Below are 25,177 nucleotides of genomic sequence, written 5' to 3' on the forward strand. Positions count from 1 at the left end.
CCTCCTCTGAGCCAGCTTGTGCATCTCGTCACGTAGGCGGTTCAGGATGTGCAGGTTGGGTTTGTTCTTGCGGCTGAACTGCTGCAGGTCCAGGACGCTTCGATCAGCCACCTCCTGTAGGAAGCACGCACAGGTAGAGGTAAAGCTCCCCCAGGCGGGCTCAGGGCTGTAGGGGCAAGTGCTGCTAGCAGCGAGTAGCACCACCTGTGATGCACACACAGACAAAGCTGCCCCAGGTAGCCTCCAGCAGGGCTACAGGGACACACAGTGACACACAGTGATACACACACACACACACGGTGACACACACGTACACCTACACACACACACACAGTGACACACACACACACACAGTGACACACACAGTGACACACACACACAGTGACACACACGTACACACACACACACACAGTGACACACAGTGATACACCTACACACACACACAGTGACACACACTGTGACACACACACAGTGACACACACGTACACCTACACACACACACAGTGACACACACTGTGACACACACACAGTGACACACACGTACACCTACACACACACACAGTGACACACACTGTGACACACACACAGTGACACACACGTACACCTACACACACACACAGTGACACACACTGTGACACACACACAGTGACATACATGTACACCTACACACACACACAGTGACACACACTGTGACACACACACAGTGACACACACACACAGTGACACAGTGATACACACACACAGTGACACACACGTACACCTACACACACACACAGTGACACACACACACAGTGACACACACGGTGACACACACACACACAGTGACACACACACAGTGACACACACACAGTGACACACACAGTGACACACACACAGTGACACACACACACAGTGACACACACACAGTGACACACACACACAGTGACACACACACACAGTGACACACACACACAGTGACACACACACAGTGACACACACACAGAGACACACACACACAGTGACACACACACAGTGACACACACAGTGACACACACACAGTGACACACACAGTGACACACACACAGTGACACACACACACAGTGACACACACACACAGTGACACACACAGTGACACACACACAGTGACACACACAGTGACACACACACACAGTGACACACACAGTGACACACACACAGTGACACACACACACACAGTGACACACACACAGTGACACACACACAGTGACACACACAGTGACACACACACAGTGACACACACAGTGACACACACAGTGACACACACACAGTGACACACACACAGTGACACACACAGTGACACACACACAGTGACACACACACAGTGACACACACACAGTGACACACACACAGTGACACACACACAGTGACACACACACAGTGACACACACAGTGACACACACACACAGTGACACACACAGTGACACACACACAGTGACACACACACACACACAGTGACACACACACAGTGACACACACACACACAGTGACACACACAGTGACACACACACAGTGACACACACAGTGACACACACACACAGTGACACACACAGTGACACACACAGTGACACACACACAGTGACACACACACACACACAGTGACACACACACAGTGACACACACACACACAGTGACACACACAGTGACACACACACAGTGACACACACACAGTGACACACACGTACACCTACACACACACAGTGACACACACACAGTGACACACACACACAGTGACACACACAGTGACACACACACAGTGACACACACACACAGTGACACACAGTGACACACACACAGTGACACACACGTACACCTACACACACACAGTGACACACACACAGTGACACACACACACACAGTGACACACACAGTGACACACACACAGTGACACACACACACACAGTGACACACACACAGTGACACACACACACACACAGTGACACACACACACACACAGTGACACACACACACACCCACCTGTGTGACGTGCTTGGCGGAGTCGCGTCCGTACATGCGCAGCAGGGAGCCCCACGTCTGCACGTGCGGGTGCAGCAGCTGCAGAACCTGCTGCGACGCCAGCTGCTTGCCCACTCGCTTGTTCTTGCCTGCAGCAGTGACACACACACACGTGTCACTGTGTGTGTGTGTCACTGTGTGTGTGTGTCACTGTGTGTCACTGTGTGTGTGTGTGTCACTGTGTGTGTGTGTGTCACTGTGTGTGTGTCACTGTGTGTGTGTGTCACTGTGTGTGTACACTGTGTGTGTGTGTCACTGTGTGTGTGTGTCACTGTGTGTGTCACTGTGTGTGTGTGTCACTGTGTGAGTGTGTCACTGTGTGTGTCACTGTGTGTCACTGTGTGTGTGTGTGTCACTGTGTGTGTGTGTGTCACTGTGTGTGTGTGTCACTGTGTGTGTCACTGTGTGTCACTGTGTGTGTGTGTGTCACTGTGTGTGTGTCACTGTGTGTGTGTGTCACTGTGTGTGTACACTGTGTGTGTGTGTCACTGTGTGTGTGTGTCACTGTGTGTGTCACTGTGTGTGTGTGTCACTGTGTGTGTCACTGTGTGTGTGTCACTGTGTGTGTCACTGTGTGTCACTGTGTGTCACTGTGTGTCACTGTGTGTCACTGTGTGTGTGTGTGTCACTGTGTGTGTGTGTCACTGTGTGTGTGTCACTGTGTGTGTGTGTGTGTCACTGTGTGTGTGTCACTGTGTGTGTCACTGTGTGTGTGTCACTGTGTGTGTGTGTCACTGTGTGTGTCACTGTGTGTGTGTCACTGTGTGTGTGTCACTGTGTGTGTGTGTCACTGTGTGTGTGTCACTGTGTGTGTGTGTCACTGTGTGTGTGTGTCACTGTGTGTGTCACTGTGTGTGTGTCACTGTGTGTGTGTCACTGTGTGTGTGTGTGTCACTGTGTGTGTGTCACTGTGTGTGTGTGTCACTGTGTGTGTCACTGTGTGTGTGAGTGAGTGATTGAGTGGGTGAGTGTGGTGGTGAGCGTGGTGGTGAGCGTGTAAGTGAGTGAGCATGTGAGTGAGTGAGTGTCTGAGTGAGTGTGTGTGTGAGTGTGTGAGTGTGTGAGCGTGTGAGTGAGTGTGTGATTGATTGAGTGATTGTGTGGGTGAGCGTGGTGGTGAGCGTGTGGTGAGTTTGCCACGTACACAGGCCACGCACGCTGTGTGAGTGTGTGTGTGAGTGTGTGAGTGATTGAGTGTGTGAGTGTGTGTGTGAGTGTGTGTGTGTGTGAGTGTGTGTGTGAGTGTGTGTGTGAGTGTGTGAGTGAGTGTGTGAGTGAGTGAGGGAGTGAGCATGTGGGTGTGTGAGTGAGTGTGTGAGTGAGTGTGTGAGTGTGTGTGTGAGTGTGTGTGTGAGTGTGTGTGTGAGTGTGTGTGTGAGTGTGTGAGTGAGTGTGTGAGTGAGTGAGGGAGTGAGCATGTGGGTGTGTGAGTGAGTGTGTGAGTGAGTGTGTGAGTGAGTGTGTGAGTGTGTGAGTGAGCGTGTGGGTGTGTGAGTGTGAGTGTGTGAGTGAGTGAGGGAGTGAGCGTGTGGGTGTGTGAGTGAGTGTGTGAGTGAGTGTGTGAGTGAGCGTGTGGGTGTGTGTGTGAGTGAGTGTGTGAGTGAGTGAGCGTGTGGGTATGTGAGTGAGTGAGTGAGTGTGTCAGTGAGTGAGGGAGTGAGCGTGGTGGTGAGCGTGTGGTGAGCGTGGTGGTGAGTTTGCCACGTACACAGGCCCCGCACGCTGTGTGAGTGTGTGAGTGAGTGAGGGAGTGAGCGTGGTGGTGAGCGTGGTGGTGAGTGGGCGAGTGTGTGAGCGTGTGGTGAGCGGCGTGGTGGTGAGTTTGCCACGTACACAGGCCCCGCACGCTGTGTTTGCCGCACGACATCACAAATTCACTCTTCTGGTTCTTGCCGGGGATCACCTGGAACTCGATGTTCGTGTCGGCCATGCCGTGGTTCCTGGTGACAACAACAACAAGAACACACAGACAAAGCTCCCCCAGGTAGCCTCCAGCAGGGCTGCAGGGGCAAGTGCTGCTAGTAGCACCGGCTATGATGTACACACACATACAGAGACAAAGCTCCCCCAGGTAGCCTCCAACAGGGCTGCAGGGGCAAGTGCTGCTAGTGGCGAGTAGCAGCACCTATGATGCACACAGGTACAGACAAAGCTTCCCCACCCACACGGCCATCGTGAACCCCACCCACCCACACGGCCGCCATGAACCCCACCCACCCACCCACCCACCCACACGGCCACAGTGAACCCCACCCACCCACCCACACGGCCGCCATGAACCCCACCCACCCACCCACACGGCCACAGTGAACCCCACCCACCCACCCACACGGCCACCGTGAACCCCACCCACCCACCCACACGGCTACAGTCAACCCCACCCACCCACCCACACGGCCACAGTGAACCCCACCCACCCACCCACACGGCCACAGTGAACCCCACCCACCCACCCACACGGCCACCGTGAACCCCACCCACCCACCCACACGGCCACAGTGAACCCCACCCACCCACCCACACGGCCACAGTGAACCCCACCCACCCACACGGCCACAGTGAACCCCACCCACCCACCCACACGGCCACCGTGAACCCCACCCACCCACCCACACGGCCACCGTGAACCCCACCCACCCACCCGGCCGTCGTGAACCCCACCCAACCCCCCACCCACCCACCCCCCCACCCACCCACCCACCCCCCCACCCACCCACCCACCCACCCCCCCACCTAGCCACCCACCCACCCACACGGCCGTCGTGAACCCCACCCACCCCCCCACCCACCCCCCCACCCACCCACCCACCCACCCCCCCACCCACCCACCCACCCCCCCACCCACCCACCCAACCCCCCACCCCCCCACCCACCCACACGGCCGTCGTGTACCCACCGTTTGAGGCACTCGTTGAGAATCTGGTATGGTGAGAGCAGTCCGGCCTTGCTCGTGAGTTCATAGACTCGTGAGTCCTCAATGCTGATGTGGTTGAAGTACTGAGGGTGGTGGGGAGGGGGGGGAGACAGTGGGTGAGTGGGGGGGTGAGTGGGTGGGTGGGTGGGTGGGTGGTGAGTGGGGTGAGTGGGTGGGTGGGTGAGTGGGTGGGTGAGTGGGTGAGTGAGTGAGTGGGTGGGTGAGTGGGTGAGTGGGTGGGTGAGTGGGTGAGTGTGTGAGTGTGTGTGTGAGTGGGTGTGTGAGTGTGTGAGTGAGTGAGTGGGTGATTGAGTGAGTGGGTGGGTGGGTGGGTGAGTGGGTGAGTGAGTGGGTGGGTGGGTGAGTGGGTGTGTGAGTGGGTGTGTGAGTGAGTGAGTGAGTGGGTGAGTGAGTGGGTGAGTGGGTGGGTGAGTGGGTGGGTGGGTGGGTGGGTGAGTGAGTGGGTGGGTGGGTGAGTGAGTGGGTGGGTGGGTGGGTGAGTGGGTGGGTGGGTGAGTGGGTGAGTGGGTGGGTGAGTGGGTGAGTGGGTGAGTGAGTGAGTGGGTGGGTGGGTGAGTGGGTGGGTGGGTGGGTGAGTGGGTGGGTGAGTGTGTGTGTGAGTGGGTGGGTGAGTGAGTGGGTGAGTGTGTGAGTGTGTGAGTGAGTGAGTGAGTGGGTGGATGAGTGAGTGGGTGGGTGAGTGAGTGAGTGGGTGAGTGAGTGAATGAGTGAGTGGGTGAGTGAGTGGGTCAGTGAGTGAGTGGGTGAGTGAGTGGGTGAGTGAGTGGGTGGGTGAGTGAGTGGGTGGGTGAGTGAGTGAGTGGGTGAGTGAGTGAGTGAATGAGTGAGTGGGTGAGTGGGTGGGTGAGTGAGTGGGTGGGTGAGTGAGTGGGTGAGTGAGTGAATGAGTGAGTGGGTGAATGAGTGGGTGAGTGAGTGAGTGGGTGAGTGAGTGAGTGGGTGGGTGTGTGGGTGAGTGAGTGAGTGGGTGTGTGAGTGAGTGAGTGGGTGTGTGAGTGAGTGAGTGGGTGTGTGAGTGAGTGAGTGAGTGGGTGGGTGAGTGGGTGAGTGAGTGAGTGAGTGGGTGGGTGGGTGGGTGAGTGGGTGAGTGAGTGGGTGGGTGGGTGAGTGGGTGTGTGAGTGGGTGTGTGAGTGAGTGAGTGGGTGAGTGAGTGGGTGAGTGGGTGGGTGAGTGGGTGGGTGGGTGAGTGGGTGGGTGGGTGGGTGGGTGAGTGGGTGAGTGGGTGGGTGAGTGGGTGAGTGGGTGAGTGAGTGAGTGGGTGGGTGGGTGAGTGGGTGGGTGGGTGAGTGGGTGGGTGAGTGTGTGTGTGAGTGGGTGGGTGAGTGAGTGGGTGAGTGTGTGAGTGTGTGAGTGAGTGAGTGAGTGGGTGGATGAGTGAGTGGGTGGGTGAGTGAGTGAGTGGGTGAGTGAGTGAATGAGTGAGTGGGTGAGTGAGTGGGTCAGTGAGTGAGTGGGTGAGTGAGTGGGTGAGTGAGTGGGTGGGTGAGTGAGTGGGTGGGTGAGTGAGTGGGTGAGTGAGTGAATGAGTGAGTGGGTGAGTGGGTGGGTGAGTGAGTGGGTGGGTGAGTGAGTGGGTGAGTGAGTGAATGAGTGAGTGGGTGAATGAGTGGGTGAGTGAGTGAGTGGGTGAGTGGGTGAGTGAGTGAGTGGGTGGGTGGGTGAGTGGGTGGGTGGGTGAGTGGGTGGGTGAGTGTGTGTGTGAGTGGGTGGGTGAGTGAGTGGGTGAGTGTGTGAGTGTGTGAGTGAGTGAGTGAGTGGGTGGATGAGTGAGTGGGTGGGTGAGTGAGTGAGTGGGTGAGTGAGTGAATGAGTGAGTGGGTGAGTGAGTGGGTCAGTGAGTGAGTGGGTGAGTGAGTGGGTGAGTGAGTGGGTGGGTGAGTGAGTGGGTGGGTGAGTGAGTGAGTGGGTGAGTGAGTGAATGAGTGAGTGGGTGAGTGGGTGGGTGAGTGAGTGGGTGGGTGAGTGAGTGGGTGAGTGAGTGAATGAGTGAGTGGGTGAATGAGTGGGTGAGTGAGTGAGTGGGTGAGTGAGTGAGTGGGTGGGTGTGTGGGTGAGTGAGTGAGTGGGTGTGTGAGTGAGTGGGTGTGTGAGTGAGTGAGTGAGTGGGTGTGTGAGTGAGTGAGTGAGTGGGTGGGTGAGTGGGTGAGTGAGTGAGTGAGTGGGTGGGTGGGTGGGTGGGTGAGTGGGTGAGTGAGTGGGTGGGTGGGTGAGTGGGTGTGTGAGTGGGTGTGTGAGTGAGTGAGTGGGTGAGTGAGTGGGTGAGTGGGTGGGTGAGTGGGTGGGTGGGTGAGTGAGTGGGTGGGTGGGTGGGTGAGTGAGTGGGTGGGTGGGTGGGTGAGTGGGTGGGTGGGTGGGTGGGTGAGTGGGTGAGTGGGTGGGTGAGTGGGTGAGTGGGTGAGTGAGTGAGTGGGTGGGTGGGTGAGTGGGTGGGTGGGTGAGTGGGTGGGTGAGTGTGTGTGTGAGTGGGTGGGTGAGTGAGTGGGTGAGTGTGTGAGTGTGTGAGTGAGTGAGTGAGTGGGTGGATGAGTGAGTGGGTGGGTGAGTGAGTGAGTGGGTGAGTGAGTGAATGAGTGAGTGGGTGAGTGAGTGGGTCAGTGAGTGAGTGGGTGAGTGAGTGGGTGAGTGAGTGGGTGGGTGAGTGAGTGGGTGGGTGAGTGAGTGGGTGAGTGAGTGAATGAGTGAGTGGGTGAGTGGGTGGGTGAGTGAGTGGGTGGGTGAGTGAGTGGGTGAGTGAGTGAATGAGTGAGTGGGTGAATGAGTGGGTGAGTGAGTGAGTGGGTGAGTGAGTGAGTGGGTGGGTGTGTGGGTGAGTGAGTGAGTGGGTGTGTGAGTGAGTGAGTGGGTGTGTGAGTGAGTGAGTGGGTGGGTGAGTGGGTGAGTGAGTGAGTGGGTGTGTGAGTGAGTGAGTGAGTGGGTGTGTGAGTGAGTGAGTGGGTGGGTGAGTGAGTGGGTGTGTGAGAGAGTGAGTGGTTGAGTGGGTGTATGAGTGAGTGAGTGAGTGGGGGGGTGGGTGAGTGGGGGGGTGGGTGGGTGGGGGGGTGGGTGAGTGGGGGGGTGGGTGGGTGGGTGAGTGGGTGGGTGAGTGTGTGAGTGTCTGAGTGAGTGTGTAGGTGAGTGTGTAAGTGAGTAGGTGGGTGAGTGGGTGTCTGAGTGTGTGTCTGAGTGAGTGAGTGTCTGAGTGAGTGTCTGAGTGACTGAGCGAGTGACTGAGCGAGTGACTGAGTGAGTGACTGCGTGACTGAGCGAGTGACTGAGTGGGTGACTGAGCGAGTGACTGAGTGGGTGACTGAGTGGGTGACTGAGTGGGTGAGTGGTGGGTGGGTGAGCGACCTCGAGGTCATCAGGCTCCTTGTCTTCGCCCTTCTGAGTCACGAAGTCCGGGATCAGGATCTGCAGAGTGGAGCGCGCTGCACCCGCCCACAACAGGCAAAGGTCACCCACGTAGCCCCGCACAGACAACGGGCAAGTGGTGTGCGTGGGTGAGTGCGTGAGTGGGTGGGTGGTGGGTGAGTGTGTGGGTGAGCGTGTGGGTGAGTGAGCGGGTGGGTGAGTGAGTGTGTGGGTGAGCGAGTGGGTGAGTGAGTGGGTGGGTGAGTGAGTGAGTGGGTGGGTGGTGGGTGAGCGAGCAGGTGAGTGAGCGGGCGAGTGAGTGGGTGAGAGAGTGGGTGAGTGAGCGAGCGGGTGGTGGGTGGGTGGGTGAGTGAGTGAGTGAGTGGGTGAGCGAGTGAGTGACTGAGCGATTGAGTGTGAGAATGAGTGAGCGGGTGATTGAGTGGGTGGGTGAGTGATTGAGTGGGTGAACGAGTGGGTGAGTGGATAAGTGGGCGAGCAAGTGAGCGGGTGAGTGGGGCGAGTGATTGAGTGAGCGAGCGAGCGTAGCTGGCGAGCGTGAGTGGTGAGCGTGAGTGGTGAGCGTGGCTGGTGAGCGTGGCTGGCGAGCGTGAGTGGTGAGCGTGAGTGGTGAGCGTGAGTGGTGAGCGTGAGTGGTGAGCGTGAGTGGTGAGCGTGAGTGGTGAGCGTGAGTGGTGAGCGTGAGTGGTGAGCGTGAGTGGTGAGCGTGGCTGGTGAGCGTGGCTGGTGAGCGTGGCTGGCGAGCGTGAGTGGTGAGCGTGAGTGGTGAGCGTGAGTGGTGAGCGTGGCTGGTGAGTGGTGAGTGTGAGTGGTGAGCGTGGCTGGTGAGCGTGAGTGGTGAGCGTGAGTGGTGAGCGTGGCTGGTGAGTGGTGAGTGTGAGTGGTGAGCGTGAGTGGTGAGCGTGGCTGGCGAGCGTGAGTGGTGAGCGTGAGTGGTGAGCGTGAGTGGTGAGCGTGGCTGGTGAGTGGTGAGTGGTGAGTGGTGAGCGTGAGTGGTGAGCGTGGCTGGTGAGTGTGAGTGGTGAGCGTGAGTGGTGAGCGTGGCTGGTGAGTGGTGAGCGTGGCTGGTGAGCGTGGCTGGTGAGCGTGAGTGGTGAGCGTGAGTGGTGAGCGTGAGTGGTGAGCGTGGCTGGTGAGCGTGGCTGGTGAGTGGTGAGCGTGAGTGGTGAGCGTGAGTGGTGAGCGTGAGTGGTGAGTGGTGAGCGTGAGTGGTGAGCGTGGCTGGCGAGCGTGAGTGGTGAGCGTGGCTGGTGAGTGGTGAGCGTGAGTGGTGAGCGTGAGTGGTGAGCGTGAGTGGTGAGCGTGGCTGGTGAGTGGTGAGTGTGAGTGGTGAGCGTGAGTGGTGAGCGTGGCTGGTGAGTGGTGAGTGGTGAGTGTGAGTGGTGAGCGTGAGTGGTGAGCGTGAGTGGTGAGCGTGGCTGGTGAGTGTGAGTGGTGAGCGTGAGTGGTGAGTGTGAGTGGTGAGCGTGAGTGGTGAGTGTGAGTGGTGAGCGTGGCTGGTGAGTGTGAGTGGTGAGCGTGAGTGGTGAGCGTGGCTGGTGAGTGTGAGTGGTGAGCGTGAGTGGTGAGCGTGAGTGGTGAGCGTGGCTGGTGAGTGTGAGTGGTGAGTGTGAGTGGTGAGCGTGGCTGGTGAGTGGTGAGTGGTGAGTGTGAGTGGTGAGCGTGAGTGGTGAGCGTGAGTGGTGAGCGTGGCTGGTGAGTGGTGAGTGGTGAGTGTGAGTGGTGAGCGTGAGTGGTGAGTGTGAGTGGTGAGCGTGAGTGGTGAGCGTGAGTGGTGAGCGTGGCTGGTGAGTGTGAGTGGTGAGCGTGAGTGGTGAGCGTGAGTGGTGAGCGTGGCTGGTGAGTGTGAGTGGTGAGCGTGAGTGGTGAGCGTGGCTGGTGAGTGTGAGTGGTGAGCGTGGCTGGTGAGTGTGAGTGGTGAGCGTGAGTGGTGAGCGTGGCTGGTGAGCGTGGCTGGTGAGCGTGAGTGGTGAGCGTGAGTGGTGAGTGTGAGTGGTGAGCGTGGCTGGTGAGTGGTGAGCGTGAGTGGCGAGCTTGAGTGGTGAGCGTGGCTGGTGAGTGGTGAGCGTGGCTGGTGAGCGTGAGTGGTGAGCGTGCCTGGTGAGTGGTGAGCGTGGCTGGTGAGCGTGAGTGGTGAGCGTGCCTGGTGAGTGGTGAGCGTGGCTGGTGAGTGTGAGTGGTGAGTGTGAGTGGTGAGCGTGAGTGGTGAGCGTGGCTGGCGAGCGTGAGTGGTGAGCGTGGCTGGTGAGTGGTGAGCGTGAGTGGTGAGCGTGAGTGGTGAGCGTGAGTGGTGAGTGTGAGTGGTGAGCGTGAGTGGTGAGTGTGTGAGCGTGAGTGGTGAGCGTGAGTGGTGAGCGTGAGTGGTGAGCGTGAGTGGTGAGCGTGAGTGGTGAGCGTGGCTGGTGAGTGGTGAGTGGTGAGTGTGAGTGGTGAGCGTGAGTGGTGAGCGTGAGTGGTGAGCGTGGCTGGTGAGTGTGAGTGGTGAGCGTGAGTGGTGAGTGTGAGTGGTGAGCGTGAGTGGTGAGTGTGAGTGGTGAGCGTGGCTGGTGAGTGTGAGTGGTGAGCGTGAGTGGTGAGCGTGGCTGGTGAGTGTGAGTGGTGAGCGTGAGTGGTGAGCGTGAGTGGTGAGCGTGGCTGGTGAGTGTGAGTGGTGAGTGTGAGTGGTGAGCGTGAGTGGTGAGCGTGAGTGGTGAGCGTGAGTGGTGAGCGTGAGTGGTGAGCGTGAGTGGTGAGCGTGGCTGGTGAGTGGTGAGTGGTGAGTGTGAGTGGTGAGCGTGAGTGGTGAGTGTGAGTGGTGAGCGTGAGTGGTGAGCGTGAGTGGTGAGCGTGGCTGGTGAGTGTGAGTGGTGAGCGTGAGTGGTGAGCGTGAGTGGTGAGCGTGGCTGGTGAGTGTGAGTGGTGAGCGTGAGTGGTGAGCGTGGCTGGTGAGTGTGAGTGGTGAGCGTGGCTGGTGAGTGTGAGTGGTGAGCGTGAGTGGTGAGCGTGGCTGGTGAGCGTGGCTGGTGAGCGTGAGTGGTGAGCGTGAGTGGTGAGTGTGAGTGGTGAGCGTGGCTGGTGAGTGGTGAGCGTGAGTGGCGAGCTTGAGTGGTGAGCGTGGCTGGTGAGTGGTGAGCGTGGCTGGTGAGCGTGAGTGGTGAGCGTGCCTGGTGAGTGGTGAGCGTGGCTGGTGAGCGTGAGTGGTGAGCGTGCCTGGTGAGTGGTGAGCGTGGCTGGTGAGTGTGAGTGGTGAGCGTGAGTGGTGAGCGTGCCTGGTGAGCGTGAGTGGTGAGCGTGAGTGGTGAGCGTGAGTGGTGAGCGTGGCTGGTGAGTGGTGAGCGTGAGTGGTGAGCGTGCCTGGTGAGTGGTGAGCGTGAGTGGTGAGCGTGGCTGGTGAGTGGTGAGCGTGAGTGGTGAGCGTGAGTGGTGAGCGTGCCTGGTGAGTGGTGAGCGTGAGTGGTGAGCGTGGCTGGTGAGTGGTGAGCGTGAGTGGTGAGCGTGGCTGGTGAGTGGTGAGCGTGAGTGGTGAGCGTGGTTGGTGAGGAGCTGTGGCGCTCACCAGCTTTGTTCTTGGCCAGCTTCTTGCTGCTGGCAGTCCCTGAGCCGTAGGGGACGGCGTCAATCAGCACCGACGCCCCAAAGGGCTCGCTCGGATTCTCTGTACGGGAGAGGGGGTCATTCGTGGGGTCACGGGGGTCATTCGTGGGGTCACGGGGGCATTCGTGGGGTCACGGGGGTCATTCGTGGGGTCACGGGGGCATTTGTGGGGTCACGGGGGTCATTCGTGGGGTCACGGGGGCATTCGTGGGGTCACGAGGGTCATTTGTGGGGTCACGGGGGCATTTGTGGGGTCACGGGGGTCATTCGTGGGGTCACGGGAGCATTTGTGGGGTCACGGGGGCATCCGTGGGGTCACGGGGTCATTTGTGGGGTCACGGGGGCATCCGTGGGGTCACGGGGGTCATTCATGGGGTCACGGGGGCATTCGTGGGGTCACGGGGGGATATAGGATCACGGGGGATCATGGGGGATACGGGGGATGAATATTCTTGGTTCTTTCGGTGAAGTCAATTAAATAGAAAATAAATGAAAATTAAATATGAAGAGGAATAAAAATAATTAAATGGAAATTAAATAGGAAGAAAAAAAAATTAAATGAAAATTAAATCGAAATGAAAAATAATGAAATGAAAATTAAATCGATAATAAAAATAATTGAATGAACATTAAATATGAAATAAAATAATTAAATGAAAATTAAATAGAAAAAAAATAATTTAATTAAAATAAAATAGAAAATACAATTAAACTAAAATTAAGTAGAAAATAAAAATGATTAAATGAAAATTAGATAGAAAATAAAAATGATTAAATGAAAATTAAATAGAAAATAAAAATGATTAAATGAAAAGTAAATATGAATATAAATAATTAAATAGAAACTAAGGCGGAAATATAAGTAAGTGAAAATCATATAGAGAATAAAAATAATTTAATGAAAATTAAATCGAAAATAAAAAGTTATTAAATGAACATTAAATCGATAAATAAAATAATTAAATGGAAATTAAATATGAAATTAAAGCAAAAAAAACTCACGACGTTTCGATCGCAACGGGGTCACGCGGGGTCACTCACCAGCTCACCCACCCACCAACTCACCCACTCACCCACCCACCAACTCACCCACTCACCCACCCACCTACCCACCCACTCACCCACCCACCTACCCACTCACTCACCCACCCACCCACCCACCAACTCACCCACTCACCCACCCACCCACCTACCCACTCACTCACCCACCCACCCACCCACCAACTCACCCACCCACCCACCAACTCACCCACCCACCTACCCACTCACCCACCCACCCACCAACTCACCCACTCACTCACCCACCAACTCACCCACTCACCCACCCACTCACTCACCCACTCACCCACCCACCCACCAACTCACCCACTCACCCACTCACCCACCCACCCACCCACCCACTCACCCACTCACCCACCCACCCACCCACCCACTCACCCACCCACCCACTCACCCACCCACCCACCCACCCACTCACCCACCCACCCACTCACCCACCCACCCACTCACCCACTCACCCACTCACTCACCCACCCACTCACCCACCAACTCACCCACTCACCCACTCACTCACCCACCCACCCACCCACCAACTCACCCACTCACCCACCCACCCACTCACCCACCCACCCACCCACTCACTCACCCACTCACCCACCCACCCACCCACCCACTCACTCACCCACTCACCCACTCACTCACTCACCCACTCACCCACCCACCTACCCACTCACTCACCCACCCACCCACTCACTCACCCACCCACTCACCCACCAACTCACCCACTCACCCACTCACTCACCCACCCACCCACCCACCAACTCACCCACTCACCCAACCCTCTCGTAGCACTCACCGCACTCATAGAAGGTGTAGACTGGGCGCACCTTGAGTACCCGCTGCATGTACTCGTGCAAGATACACACATCAGACTTGCCGTTGGGGTCTATCACGTACTCTACACACACACAGTGACACACACACAGTGACACACACACACAGTGACACACACAGTGACACACACACAGTGACACACACACACACAGTGACACACACACACACACACAGTGACACACACACAGTGACACACACACAGTGACACACACACACACACACAGTGACACACACACAGTGACACACACACAGTGACACACACAAAGTGACACACACACAGACACACACGCACAGTGACACACAGTGACACACACAGTGAGTGGCTGAGTGAGTGAGTGAGCGAGCGACTGAGTGGGTGAGCGAGCTGGTGAGCGAGCGAGCGAGTGAGCGAGCGAGCGAGTGGGTGAGTGAACGCGCGAGCGAGTGAGTGAGCTGGTGAGTGAGTGGGTGAGTTCCTCACCACGCTTGCTGGTGCTGGGTGAGGAGCGCAGGGACAGCGTGATGAGTCTCTGGGCGAGTGAGTGGGTGGGTGAGCGAGCGAGCGAGCGGCTGAGCGAGCGAGCGAGCGACTGAGCGAGCGAGCGAGTGGCTGACTGTGTGAGCAAGCTGGTGAGCGAGTGGGTGAGCTGGTGAGCGAGTGAGTGAGCTCCTCACCACGCTTGCTGGCGCTGGGTGAGGAGCGCAGGGACAGCGTGATGAGTCTCTGGGCGAGTGAGTGGGTGGGTGAGCGAGCGAGCGGCTGAGCGAGTGAGCGAGCGAGCGGCTGACTGTGTGAGCGAGCTGGTGAGCGAGCTGGTGAGCGAGCTGGTGAGCGAGCTGGTGAGCGAGTGAGCTCCTCACCACGCTTGGTGGCGCTGGGTGAGGAGCGCAGGGACAGCGTGATGAGTCTCTGCGTGGAGGGCAGTACGGGTCTCTCCGACTCGCTCTGCGTGAGTGAGCGGGTGAGTGGGTGAGTGAGTGAGTGGGTGAGTGAGTGAGTGGGTGAGTGAGTGGGTGAGTGAGTGAGTGGGTGAGCGAGCGAGTGAGTGGGTGAGTGACTGAGTGGGTGAGTGAGTGAGTGGGTGAGTGAGTGGGTGAGTGAGTGAGTGGGTGAGCGAGCTGGTGAGCGAGTGGGTGAGCGAGCGAGCGAGCGGCTGAGCGAGCGAGCGAGCGGCTGACTGAGTCACTGACTGAGTGAGCGAGCTGGTGAGCGAGCTGGTGAGCGAGTGGGTGAGCTCCTCACCACGCTTGCTGGCGCTGGGTGAGGAGCGGAGGGACAGAGTGATGAGTCTCTGCGTGGAGGGCAGCACGGGCCTCTCCGACTCGCTCTGCGCTCGCCGCGCGTCGCGGTGGAACTGGCGCCGCTCGGCCCACGTGCGGAACTTCTTCACCGTCACCTGAGACACGCGGAGAGACACGCGGTGAGACACGCGGTGAGACACGCAGAGACACGCAGAGAGACAGAGACACGCGGAGACACACAGACACGGAGACACGGAGACACGGAGACACAGAGACACAAAGACACGGTGAGATGGAGACACAGAGACACGGTGACACACAGAGACACACAGAGACACGTGGAGACACAGAGAAACATGTGGAGACACGGAGACACACAGAGACATGGTGAGACACAGAGAGACATGCGGAGACACGGTGAGACACAGAGAGACATGCGGAGACACGGACACACAGAGACACAGAGACACACAGAGACACGGTGACACACAGAGACACAGAGACACGCGGTGAGACACAGAGAGACACGCGGAGACACGGAGACACACAGAGACACGTGGAGACACACAGAGACATGCGGAGACACGGAGACACACAGAGACACAGAGACACACAGAGACATGCGGAGACACGGACACACAGAGACACAGAGACACACAGAGACATGCGGAGACACGGAGACACAGAGACACAGAGACACACAGAGACATGCGGAGACACGGAGACACACAGAGACACGGTGAGACACAGAAAGACATGCGGAGACAGGGAGACACAGAGAGACACGCGGAGACACGGAGACACAGAGACACAGAGACACGGTGAGACACAGAGAGACATGCGGAGACAGGGAGACACACAGAGACACGCGGAGACACGGAGACACAGAGACACAGAGACACGGTGAGACACAGAAAGACATGCGGAGACAGGGAGACACAGAGACACGGTGAGACACAGAAAGACATGCGGAGACAGGGAGACACAGAGAGACACGCGGAGACACGGAGACACAGAGACACAGAGACACGGTGAGACACAGAAAGACATGCGGAGACAGGGAGACACAGAGAGACACGCGGAGACACGGAGACACAGAGACACAGAGACACGGTGAGACACAGAGAGACATGCGGAGACAGGGAGACACACAGAGACACGCGGAGACACGGAGACACAGAGACACAGAGACACGGTGAGACACAGAGAGACATGCGGAGACAGGGAGACACACAGAGACACACAGAGTGTTTGAGCGAGTGGTGAGCGAGTGAGTGGTGAGTGAGTGAGCGAGTGGTGAGTGAGTGAGTGGTGAGCGAGTGAGTGAGTGGTGAGTGGTGAGTGAGTGAGTGGTGAGTGAGTGAGTGAGTGGGTGAGTGAGTGAGTGAGTGGTGAGTGGTGAGTGAGTGAGTGAGTGGTGAGTGAGTGAGTGAGTGAGTGGGTGAGTGAGTGAGTGAGTGGTGAGTGGTGAGTGAGTGAGTGAGTGGTGAGTGAGTGAGTGGTGAGTGAGTGGGTGAGTGAGTGAGTGAGTGGTGAGTGAGTGGTGAGTGAGTGAGTGGTGAGTGAGTGAGTGAGTGGTGAGCGAGTGAGTGAGTGGTGAGTGGTGAGTGAGTGAGCGAGTGGTGAGTGAGTGAGTGGTGAGTGAGTGAGCGAGTGGTGAGTGAGTGAGCGAGTGAGTGAGTGAGCGAGTGGTGAGTGAGTGAGTGAGTGGTGAGTGAGTGGGTGAGTGAGTGAGTGGTGAGTGAGTGGGTGAGTGAGTGAGTGGTGAGTGAGTGGGTGAGTGAGTGAGTGGTGAGTGAGTGAGTGAGTGGTGAGTGAGTGGTGAGTGAGTGAGTGAGTGGTGAGTGAGTGAGTGAGTGGTGAGTGAGTGGGTGAGTGAGTGAGTGAGTGGTGAGTGAGTGGGTGAGTGGGTGAGTGAGTGGTGAGTGAGTGAGTGGTGAGTGAGTGGTGAGTGAGTGGTGAGTGGTGAGTGAGTGAGTGGTGAGTGAGTGAGTGAGTGGTGAGTGAGTGAGTGAGTGGTGAGTGAGTGAGTGAGTGGGTGAGTGAGTGAGTGGGTGAGTGAGTGGGTGAGTGAGTGGGTGAGTGAGTGGGTGAGTGAGTGGGTGAGTGAGTGGGTGAGTGAGTGGGTGAGTGAGTGAGTGAGTGAGTGAGTGAGTGGTGAGTGAGTGAGTGGTGAGTGAGTGAGTGATGGTGAGTGAGTGAGTGAGTGAGTGAGTGAGTGAGTGAGTGAGTGGTGAGTGAGTGGTGAGTGAGTGGGTGAGTGAGTGAGTGAGTGGTGAGTGAGTGAGTGAGTGGTGAGTGAGTGGTGAGTGAGTGAGTGGTGAGTGAGTGGGTGAGTGAGTGAGTGGTGAGTGAGTGGGTGAGTGAGTGAGTGAGTGGTGAGTGAGTGAGTGAGTGGTGAGTGAGTGGTGAGTGAGTGAGTGGTGAGTGAGTGGTGAGTGAGTGGTGAGTGAGTGGTGAGTGAGTGGTGAGTGAGTGAGTGAGTGAGTGAGTGGGTGAGTGAGTGGGTGAGTGAGTGGGTGAGTGAGTGGGTGAGTGAGTGGGTGAGTGAGTGAGTGGTGAGTGAGTGGGTGAGTGAGTGAGTGGTGAGTGAGTGAGTGAGTGGTGAGTGAGTGAGTGGTGAGTGAGTGGTGAGTGAGTGGGTGAGTGAGTGAGTGAGTGGTGAGTGAGTGGTGAGTGAGTGAGTGGGTGAGTGAGTGGTGAGTGAGTGAGTGAGTGGGTGAGTGAGTGAGTGGGTGAGTGAGTGGGTGAGTGAGTGGGTGAGTGAGTGGGTGAGTGAGTGGGTGAGTGAGTGGGTGAGTGAGTGAGTGGTGTGTGAGTGAGTGGTGAGTGAGTGAGTGGTGAGTGAGTGAGTGAGTGGTGAGTGAGTGAGTGAGTGGTGAGTGAGTGGTGAGTGAGTGAGTGGTGAGTGAGTGGGTGAGTGAGTGAGTGAGTGGTGAGTGAGTGAGTGAGGTGGTGAGTGAGTGAGTGAGTGGTGAGTGAGTGGTGAGTGAGTGAGTGGTGAGTGAGTGGTGAGTGAGTGAGTGGTGAGTGAGTGGTGAGTGAGTGGTGAGTGAGTGAGTGGTGAGTGTGAGTGAGTGGGTGAGTGAGTGAGTGGTGAGTGAGTGAGTGAGTGGTGAGTGAGTGGTGAGTGAGTGAGTGGGTGAGTGAGTGAGTGAGTGGTGAGTGAGTGAGTGAGTGGTGAGTGAGTGGTGAGTGAGTGAGTGGGTGGGTGAGTGAGTGAGTGGTGAGTGAGTGAGTGAGTGGTGAGTGAGTGAGTGAGTGGTGAGTGGTGAGTGAGTGGTGAGTGGGGGGTGGTGAGTGAGTGGTGAGTGGTGAGTGAGTGGTGAGTGGTGAGTGAGTGGTGAGTGGGTGAGTGAGTGGTGAGTGAGTGGTGAGTGAGTGAGTGAGTGGTGAGTGAGTGGGTGAGTGAGTGGGTGAGTGGTGAGTGAGTGGTGGGGTGAGTGAGTGGTGAGTGAGTGGTGGTGAGTGAGTGAGTGGTGGGTGGTGAGTGAGTGGTGAGTGAGTGAGTGGTGGGTGAGTGGTGAGTGGTGGTGAGTGGTGGTGAGTGAGTGAGTGAGTGGTGGTGAGTGGTGGTGGTGAGTGGGTGAGTGAGTGGGTGAGTGAGTGGGTGAGTGGGTGAGTGGGTGAGTGTGGTGGGTGAGTGAGTGAGTGGGTGTGTGGTGAGTGAGTGGTGAGTGAGGTGAGTGGTGGTGAGTGGTGGGTGAGTGGGTGGTGAGTGAGTGGTGGTGAGTGGTGGGTGTGGTGAGTGAGTGGTGGGTGGTGAGTGAGTGAGTGGTGAGTGGGTGGGTGGGTGAGTGAGTGAGTGGTGGTGAGTGAGTGAGTGGTGAGTGAGTGGTGTGTGAGTGGTGAGTGGTGAGTGGTGGTGGTGAGTGGTGTGTGAGTGAGGGTGGTGAGTGAGTGGTGAGTGGTGAGTGGTGGTGAGTGGTGGTGAGTGGTGGTGAGTGGTGGTGGTGGTGAGTGGTGGTGAGTGAGTGGTGGTGGGTGAGTGAGTGAGTGGTGGTGGTGGTGAGTGGTGAGTGAGTGGTGGGTGAGTGAGTGAGTGAGTGGTGAGTGAGTGGGTGGGTGGTGGTGAGTGGAGTGGTGGTGAGTGGTGAGTGAGTGGGTGTGTGAGTGGTGAGTGAGTGGTGGTGAGTGGTGGTGGTGGTGAGTGGTGGTGGTGGTGGTGAGTGGTGAGTGTGGTGGTGGTGGTGAGTGGTGAGTGAGTGGTGAGTGGTGGTGGTGGTGGTGAGTGAGTGGTGAGTGGTGAGTGAGTGGTGAGTGAGTGGTGAGTGTGTGAGTGAGTGGTGAGTGTGTGAGTGGTGAGTGAGTGTGTGGTGGTGAGTGAGTGAGTGAGTGGGGTGAGTGGTGAGTGGGTGGGTGAGTGAGTGAGTGGTGAGTGAGTGAGTGAGTGGTGAGTGAGTGGTGAGTGAGTGGTGAGTGAGTGGTGAGTGAGTGGCCCACCTGTTCAAAGTCGAATCGTTTCTCCAGGTAGCTCCTCAGCTGATCGGCATCTGCAGCAGCAACACCACCACCACCACCACCACAGGTGAGGGAGGTGAGGTGAGGGTGAGCGTCAGGGTGAGTGAGGGTGAGTGAGTGTGTGGGTGAGCGAGTGGGTGAGTGGGTGAGTGAGTGTGTGTGAGTGTGTAAGAGGATGAGTGACAGGGTGAGTGAGTGAGTGAGTGGGTGAGTGAGTGGGTGAGTGGGTGTGTGAGTGAGTGAGTGGGTGAGTGGGTGTGTGAGTGAGTGAGTGTGTGCGTGTGAGTGTGTAAGAGGATGAGTGACAGGGTGAGTGAGTGAGTGACAGGGAGAGTGTGTGTAGTGGTGAGTGTGTGTAGTGGTGAGTGTGTGAGTGAGGGTGTGAGGGTGAGTGAGTGAGGGTGAGTGAGTCAGTTTGAGTGTGTGAGTGAGTGTGAGCGTCAGTGTGAGTGAGGCAGGGTGAGTGAGTGGGTGAGTGTGAGGGTGAGTGTGTAAGAGTGTGAGTGTGTAAGAGTGTGAGGGTGAGTGACAGAGTGAGTGTGTGAGTGTGTAAGAGTGTGAGTGAGCGTGTAAGAGAGTGAGTGAGTCAGGGTGAGTGTGTGAGTGAGTGAGGGTGAGTGTGTGAGTGAGTCAGGGTGTGTGTGTGAGTGTGTGAGTGAGTGAGTGTAAGAGTGAGTGTGTTACAGTGTGAGTGTGTAAGAGTGTGAGTGACAGGGTGTGTGAGTGAGTGTGAGTGAGTGTGAGTGTGTAAGAGTGAGTGTGAGTGAGTGTAAGTGTGTAACAGTGTGAGTGTGTGTGAGTGAGTGTGTAAGTGAGTGTAAGTGAGTGTGTAAGAGTGTGTAAGTGAGTGTGTAAGTGAGTGTGTAAGTGAGTGTGTAAGTGAGTGTGTAAGAGTGTGTAAGTGAGTGTAAGTGAGTGTAAGTGAGTAAGAGTGTGTAAGTGAGTGTGTAAGTGAGTGTGTAAGTGAGTGTGTAAGTGAGTGTGTAAGAGTGTGTAAGTGAGTGTAAGTGAGTGTAAGTGAGTAAGAGTGTGTAAGTGAGTGTGTAAGTGAGTGTGTAAGTGAGTGTGTAAGTGAGTGTGTAAGAGTGAGTGTAAGTGAGTGTAAGTGAGTGTAAGTGAGTAAGAGTGTGTAAGTGAGTGTGTAAGTGAGTGTGTAAGTGAGTGTGTAAGTGAGTGTGTAAGTGAGTGTGTAAGAGTGTGTAAGAGTGTGTAAGTGAGTGTAAGTGAGTAAGAGTGTGTAAGTGAGTGTGTAAGTGAGTGTGTAAGAGTGTGTAAGTGAGTGTAAGTGAGTGTGTGAGAGTGTAAGTGAGTGTAAGTAAGTGTGTAAGAGTGAGTGTGAGTGAGTGTGTAAGTGTGTAAGAGTGAGTGTGAGTGAGTGTGTAAGTGTGTAGAGTGAGTGTGAGTGAGTGTGTAAGTGTGTAAGAGTGAGTGTGAGTGAGTGTGAGTGAGTGTGTAAGTGTGTAAGAGTGAGTGTGAGTGAGTGTGTAAGTGTGTGTAAGTGAGTGTGTAAGAGTGAGTGTGAGTGAGTGTGTAAGTGTGTAAGGGAGTGTGTAAGAGTGAGTGTGAGTGAGTGTGTAAGTGTGTAAGTGAGTGTGTAAGAGTGAGTGTGAGTGAGTGTGTAAGTGTGTAAGTGAGTGTGTAAGAGTGAGTGTGAGTGAGTGGTGTAAGTGTGTAAGGGAGTGTGTAAGAGTGAGTGTGAGTGAGTGTGTAAGTGTGTAAGAGTGAGTGTGAGTGAGTGTGAGTGAGTGTGTAAGTGTGTAAGAGTGAGTGTGAGTGAGTAAGTGTGTAAGAGTGAGTGTGTAAGAGTGAGTGTGAGTGAGTGTGTAAGTGTGTAAGAGTGAGTGTGTAAGAGTGAGTGTGAGTGAGTGTGTAAGTGTGTAAGTGTGTAAGAGTGAGTGTGAGTGAGTGAGTGTGAGTGATTGTGTGAGTGTGTGTGTAAGTGTGTAAGAGTGAGTGTGAGTGAGTGAGTGTGAGTGATTGTGTGAGTGTGTGTGTAAGTGTGTAAGAGTGAGTGTGTAAGTGAGTGTGTAAGAGTGACAGGATGTTGGAGTTACCGACGGAGTCTTCTTTGCAGACCTCCACTTTGGCCTTCACCTGGTCCAGCAGCCCCTTCCTCGCCTGCAACCACACGCAACCACACGCAACCACACGCAACCACACGCAATCCACACGCAACCACACGCAACCACACGCAACCACGCTCGCAATCACACGCAACCACGCGCAATCCACACGCAACCACTCGCAACCACGCTCGCAATCACACGCAACCACGCGCAATCCACACGCAACCACTCGCAACCACGCTCGCAACCACACGCAACCACACGCAATCACGCTCGCAACCACACGCAACCACACGCAACCACACGCAACCACGCTCGCAACCACACGCAACCACACGCAACCACACGCAACCACGCTCGCAACCACACACGCAACCACACACGCAACCACACGCAACCACGCGCAACCACACGCAATCACGCTCGCAACCACACGCAACCACACGCAACCACACGCAACCACGCTCGCAATCACACGCAACCACACGCAACCACACGCAACCACGCGCAACCACACGCAATCACGCTCGCAACCACACGCAACCACACGCAACCACACGCAACCACGCTCGCAATCACACGCAACCACACGCAACCACGCTCGCAACCACACGCAACCACGCTCGCAATCACACGCAACCACGCGCAATCCACACGCAACCACGCTCGCAACCACACTCACAATCACACGCAACCACACGCAACCACACGCAACCACGCTCGCAACCACACACGCAACCACACACGCAACCACACGCAACCACGCGCAACCACGCTCGCAACCACACACGCAACCACACACGCAACCACACGCAACCACGCGCAACCACGCTCGCAACCACACACGCAACCACGCGCAACCACACGCAATCACGCTCGCAACCACGCTCGCAATCACGCTCGCAACCACGCTCGCAACCACGCTCGCAACCACACGCAACCACACGCAACCACACGCAACCACGCTCGCAATCACACGCAACCACGCGCAATCCACACGCAACCACGCTCGCAACCACGCTCGCAACCACACGCAACCACACGCAACCACACGCAACCACGCTCGCAATCACACGCAACCACGCGCAACCACACGCAATCACGCTCGCAACCACACGCAACCACGCTCGCAATCACACGCAACCACGCTCGCAACCACGCTCGCAACCACGCTCGCAATCACACGCAACCACACGCAACCACGCTCGCAATCACACGCAACCACGCTCGCAATCACACGCAACCACACGCAACACGAGCAACCACACGCAACCACACGCAACACGAGCAACCAGGCGCAACCACACGCAACCACACGCAACCACACGCAACCACACGCAACACGAGCAACCAGGCGCAACCACACGCAACCACACGCAACCACACGCAACACGAGCAACCAGGCGCAACCACACGCAACCACACGCAACCACACGCAACCACACGCAACCACACGCAACCACACGCAACACGAGCAACCACGCGCAACCACACGCAACCACGTGCAACCACGCGCAACCACGTGCAACCAGCGCGCGCACGCAACCGTCAGCACCTGTGGTTGCTCCACCTTCTCTTCGCCTCCGTGGACTCCGGAAATCTGCGAATTCTTCAGCTCCAGTTCCGGAGTTACGCAATCCGCAACCGCGGATCCCGGAGCGACGGATTCCGGAACCGCGGATTCCGGAGTGGTGGATTTCACAGCCTGGGTTTCCATGGCCCCGGATTCAGGAATGCCAGATTCCGGAGTGTCGGAATTCAAAACCTCGGATCCCGGAGTGGTGGATTTCACAGCCTGGGTTTCCATGGCCCCGGATTCAGGAATGCCAGATTCCGGAGTGTCGGAATTCAAAACCTCGGATCCCGGAGTGGTGGATTTCACTGCCTCGGTCTCCACGACACCGGATCCCGGAGTGTTGGATTCCGGAGTGGCAGAATTCAGAGCTTTGGATTCCGGAGTGGTGGATTTCACAGCCTGGGTTTCCACGGCCCCGGATTCTGGAGTGGTGGATTTCACTGCCTTGGATTCCGGAGTGGTGGATTTCACTGCCTGGGTCTCCATGGCACCGGATCCCGGAGTGTCAGAATTCAGAGCCTCGGATTCCGGATTGCCAGATGTCACTGCCTGGGTCACCATAGCCCCGGATTCCAGATTGCCGGATTTCACTGTCTCTGTCTCCATAGCCCCGGATTCCGGAGTGCCGGATCTCCCAGCCTGGGTTTCAATGCCCCCGGATTCCGGATTGCCGGATTTCACAGCCTGAGTTTCAATGGCCCTGGATTCGGAGTGTCGGATTCCGGATTGCCGGATTTCACAGCCTGAGTTTCAATGGCCCCGGATCCTGGATCGCCGGATCTCCCAGCCTGAGTCTCCATAGCCCCGGATCCCGCGGAGTGTCGGATCTCCCAGCCTCGGGATTATCCGCGTCTTGCGCCTTGAGCCGCTGGTAGTGCAGGCAGGGGATGGCTCGCAGAGGCGGGTCGTGTTTCTGGGGGGGGGGGGCACGGGGGGGGAGGCACGGTGGGGGGGCACAGGGGGGAGGCACGGTGGGGGGGCACGGGGGGGGGCACGGGGGGGGGGCACGGGGGAGGGGGGGGCACGGGGGGGGGCACGGGGGGCGGGGGCACGGCAGGGGGGGCAGGTTTCAAGGCCAGAACAGGGTTGTTATTATGGCTACGGGCTATGCCCCCCCCCAAATCCCCACCCCCGTACCACCCCACCCTCACTCCCCCCCCAAACTGCCACCCCACTCCCCCCCAACTGCCACCCCACTCCCCCCCAACTGCCACCCCACTCCCCCCCAACTGCCACCCCACTCCCCCCCAACTGCCACCCCACTCCCCCCCAACTGCCACCCACTCCCCCCCAACTGCCACTCCCCCCCAACTGCCACCCCACTCCCCCCCAACTGCCACTCCCCCCCAACTGCCACCCACTCCCCCCCAACTGCCACCCCACTCCCCCCCAACTGCCACCCCACTCCCCCCCAACTGCCACCCCACTCCCCCCCAACTGCCACCCCACTCCCCCCCAACTGCCACCCCACTCCCCCCCAACTGCCCACTCCCCCCCAACTGCCACCCCCCACTCCCCCCCAACTGCCACCCCACTCCCCCCCAACTGCCACCCCACTCCCCCCCAACTGCCACCCCACTCCCCCCCCAACTGCCACCCCACTCCCCCCCAACTGCCACCCCACTCCCCCCCAACTGCCACTCCCCCCCAACTGCCACTCCCCCCCAACTGCCACTCCCCCCCCAACTGCCACCCTCCCCCCCCAACTGCCACCCCACTCCCCCCCAACTGCCACCCCACTCCCCCCAACTGCCACCCCCACTGCCCCCCCAACTGCCACTCCCCCCCAACTGCCACTCCCCCCAACTGCCCACTCCCTCCCCCAACTGCCACCCCACTCCCCCCAACTGCCACCCCCACTCCCCCCAACTGCCACCCCCACTCCCCCCCAACTGCCACCCCCACTCCCCCCCAACTGCCACCCCCCACTCCCCCCCCAACTGCCACCCCCACTCCCCCCCCAACTGCCACCCCCACTCCCCCCCAACTGCCACCCCCACTCCCCCCCAACTGCCACCCCCACTCCCCCCCCAACTGCCACCCCCACTCCCCCCCAACTGCCACCCCCA

General features: G+C 57.6%; 1 protein-coding gene across 1 annotated transcript; it reads right to left on the reverse strand.

The window, feature by feature from the left end:
• LOC144954980 (microprocessor complex subunit DGCR8-like) lies at positions 1-24,000 on the reverse strand (the record flags this gene model as incomplete). The annotated part of the gene is made up of 12 exons (XM_078885339.1): positions 23,852-24,000; positions 23,088-23,792; positions 21,521-21,584; positions 19,449-19,498; positions 15,007-15,160; positions 13,747-13,848; positions 11,854-11,952; positions 8,298-8,374; positions 4,928-5,028; positions 3,865-3,971; positions 1,993-2,120; positions 1-114 (listed from the first exon to the last, which is right to left on the reverse strand). Coding segments are annotated over exons 1-12 (1,758 nt in total), but the record flags the coding sequence as incomplete, so codon positions are not given.
• Positions 24,001-25,177: the final 1,177 nt, after the last annotated feature.

This window comes from Lampetra fluviatilis, unplaced genomic scaffold, assembly GCF_964198595.1.
Source record: "Lampetra fluviatilis unplaced genomic scaffold, kcLamFluv1.1 SCAFFOLD_1111, whole genome shotgun sequence".
NCBI lineage: Eukaryota > Metazoa > Chordata > Hyperoartia > Petromyzontiformes > Petromyzontidae > Lampetra > Lampetra fluviatilis.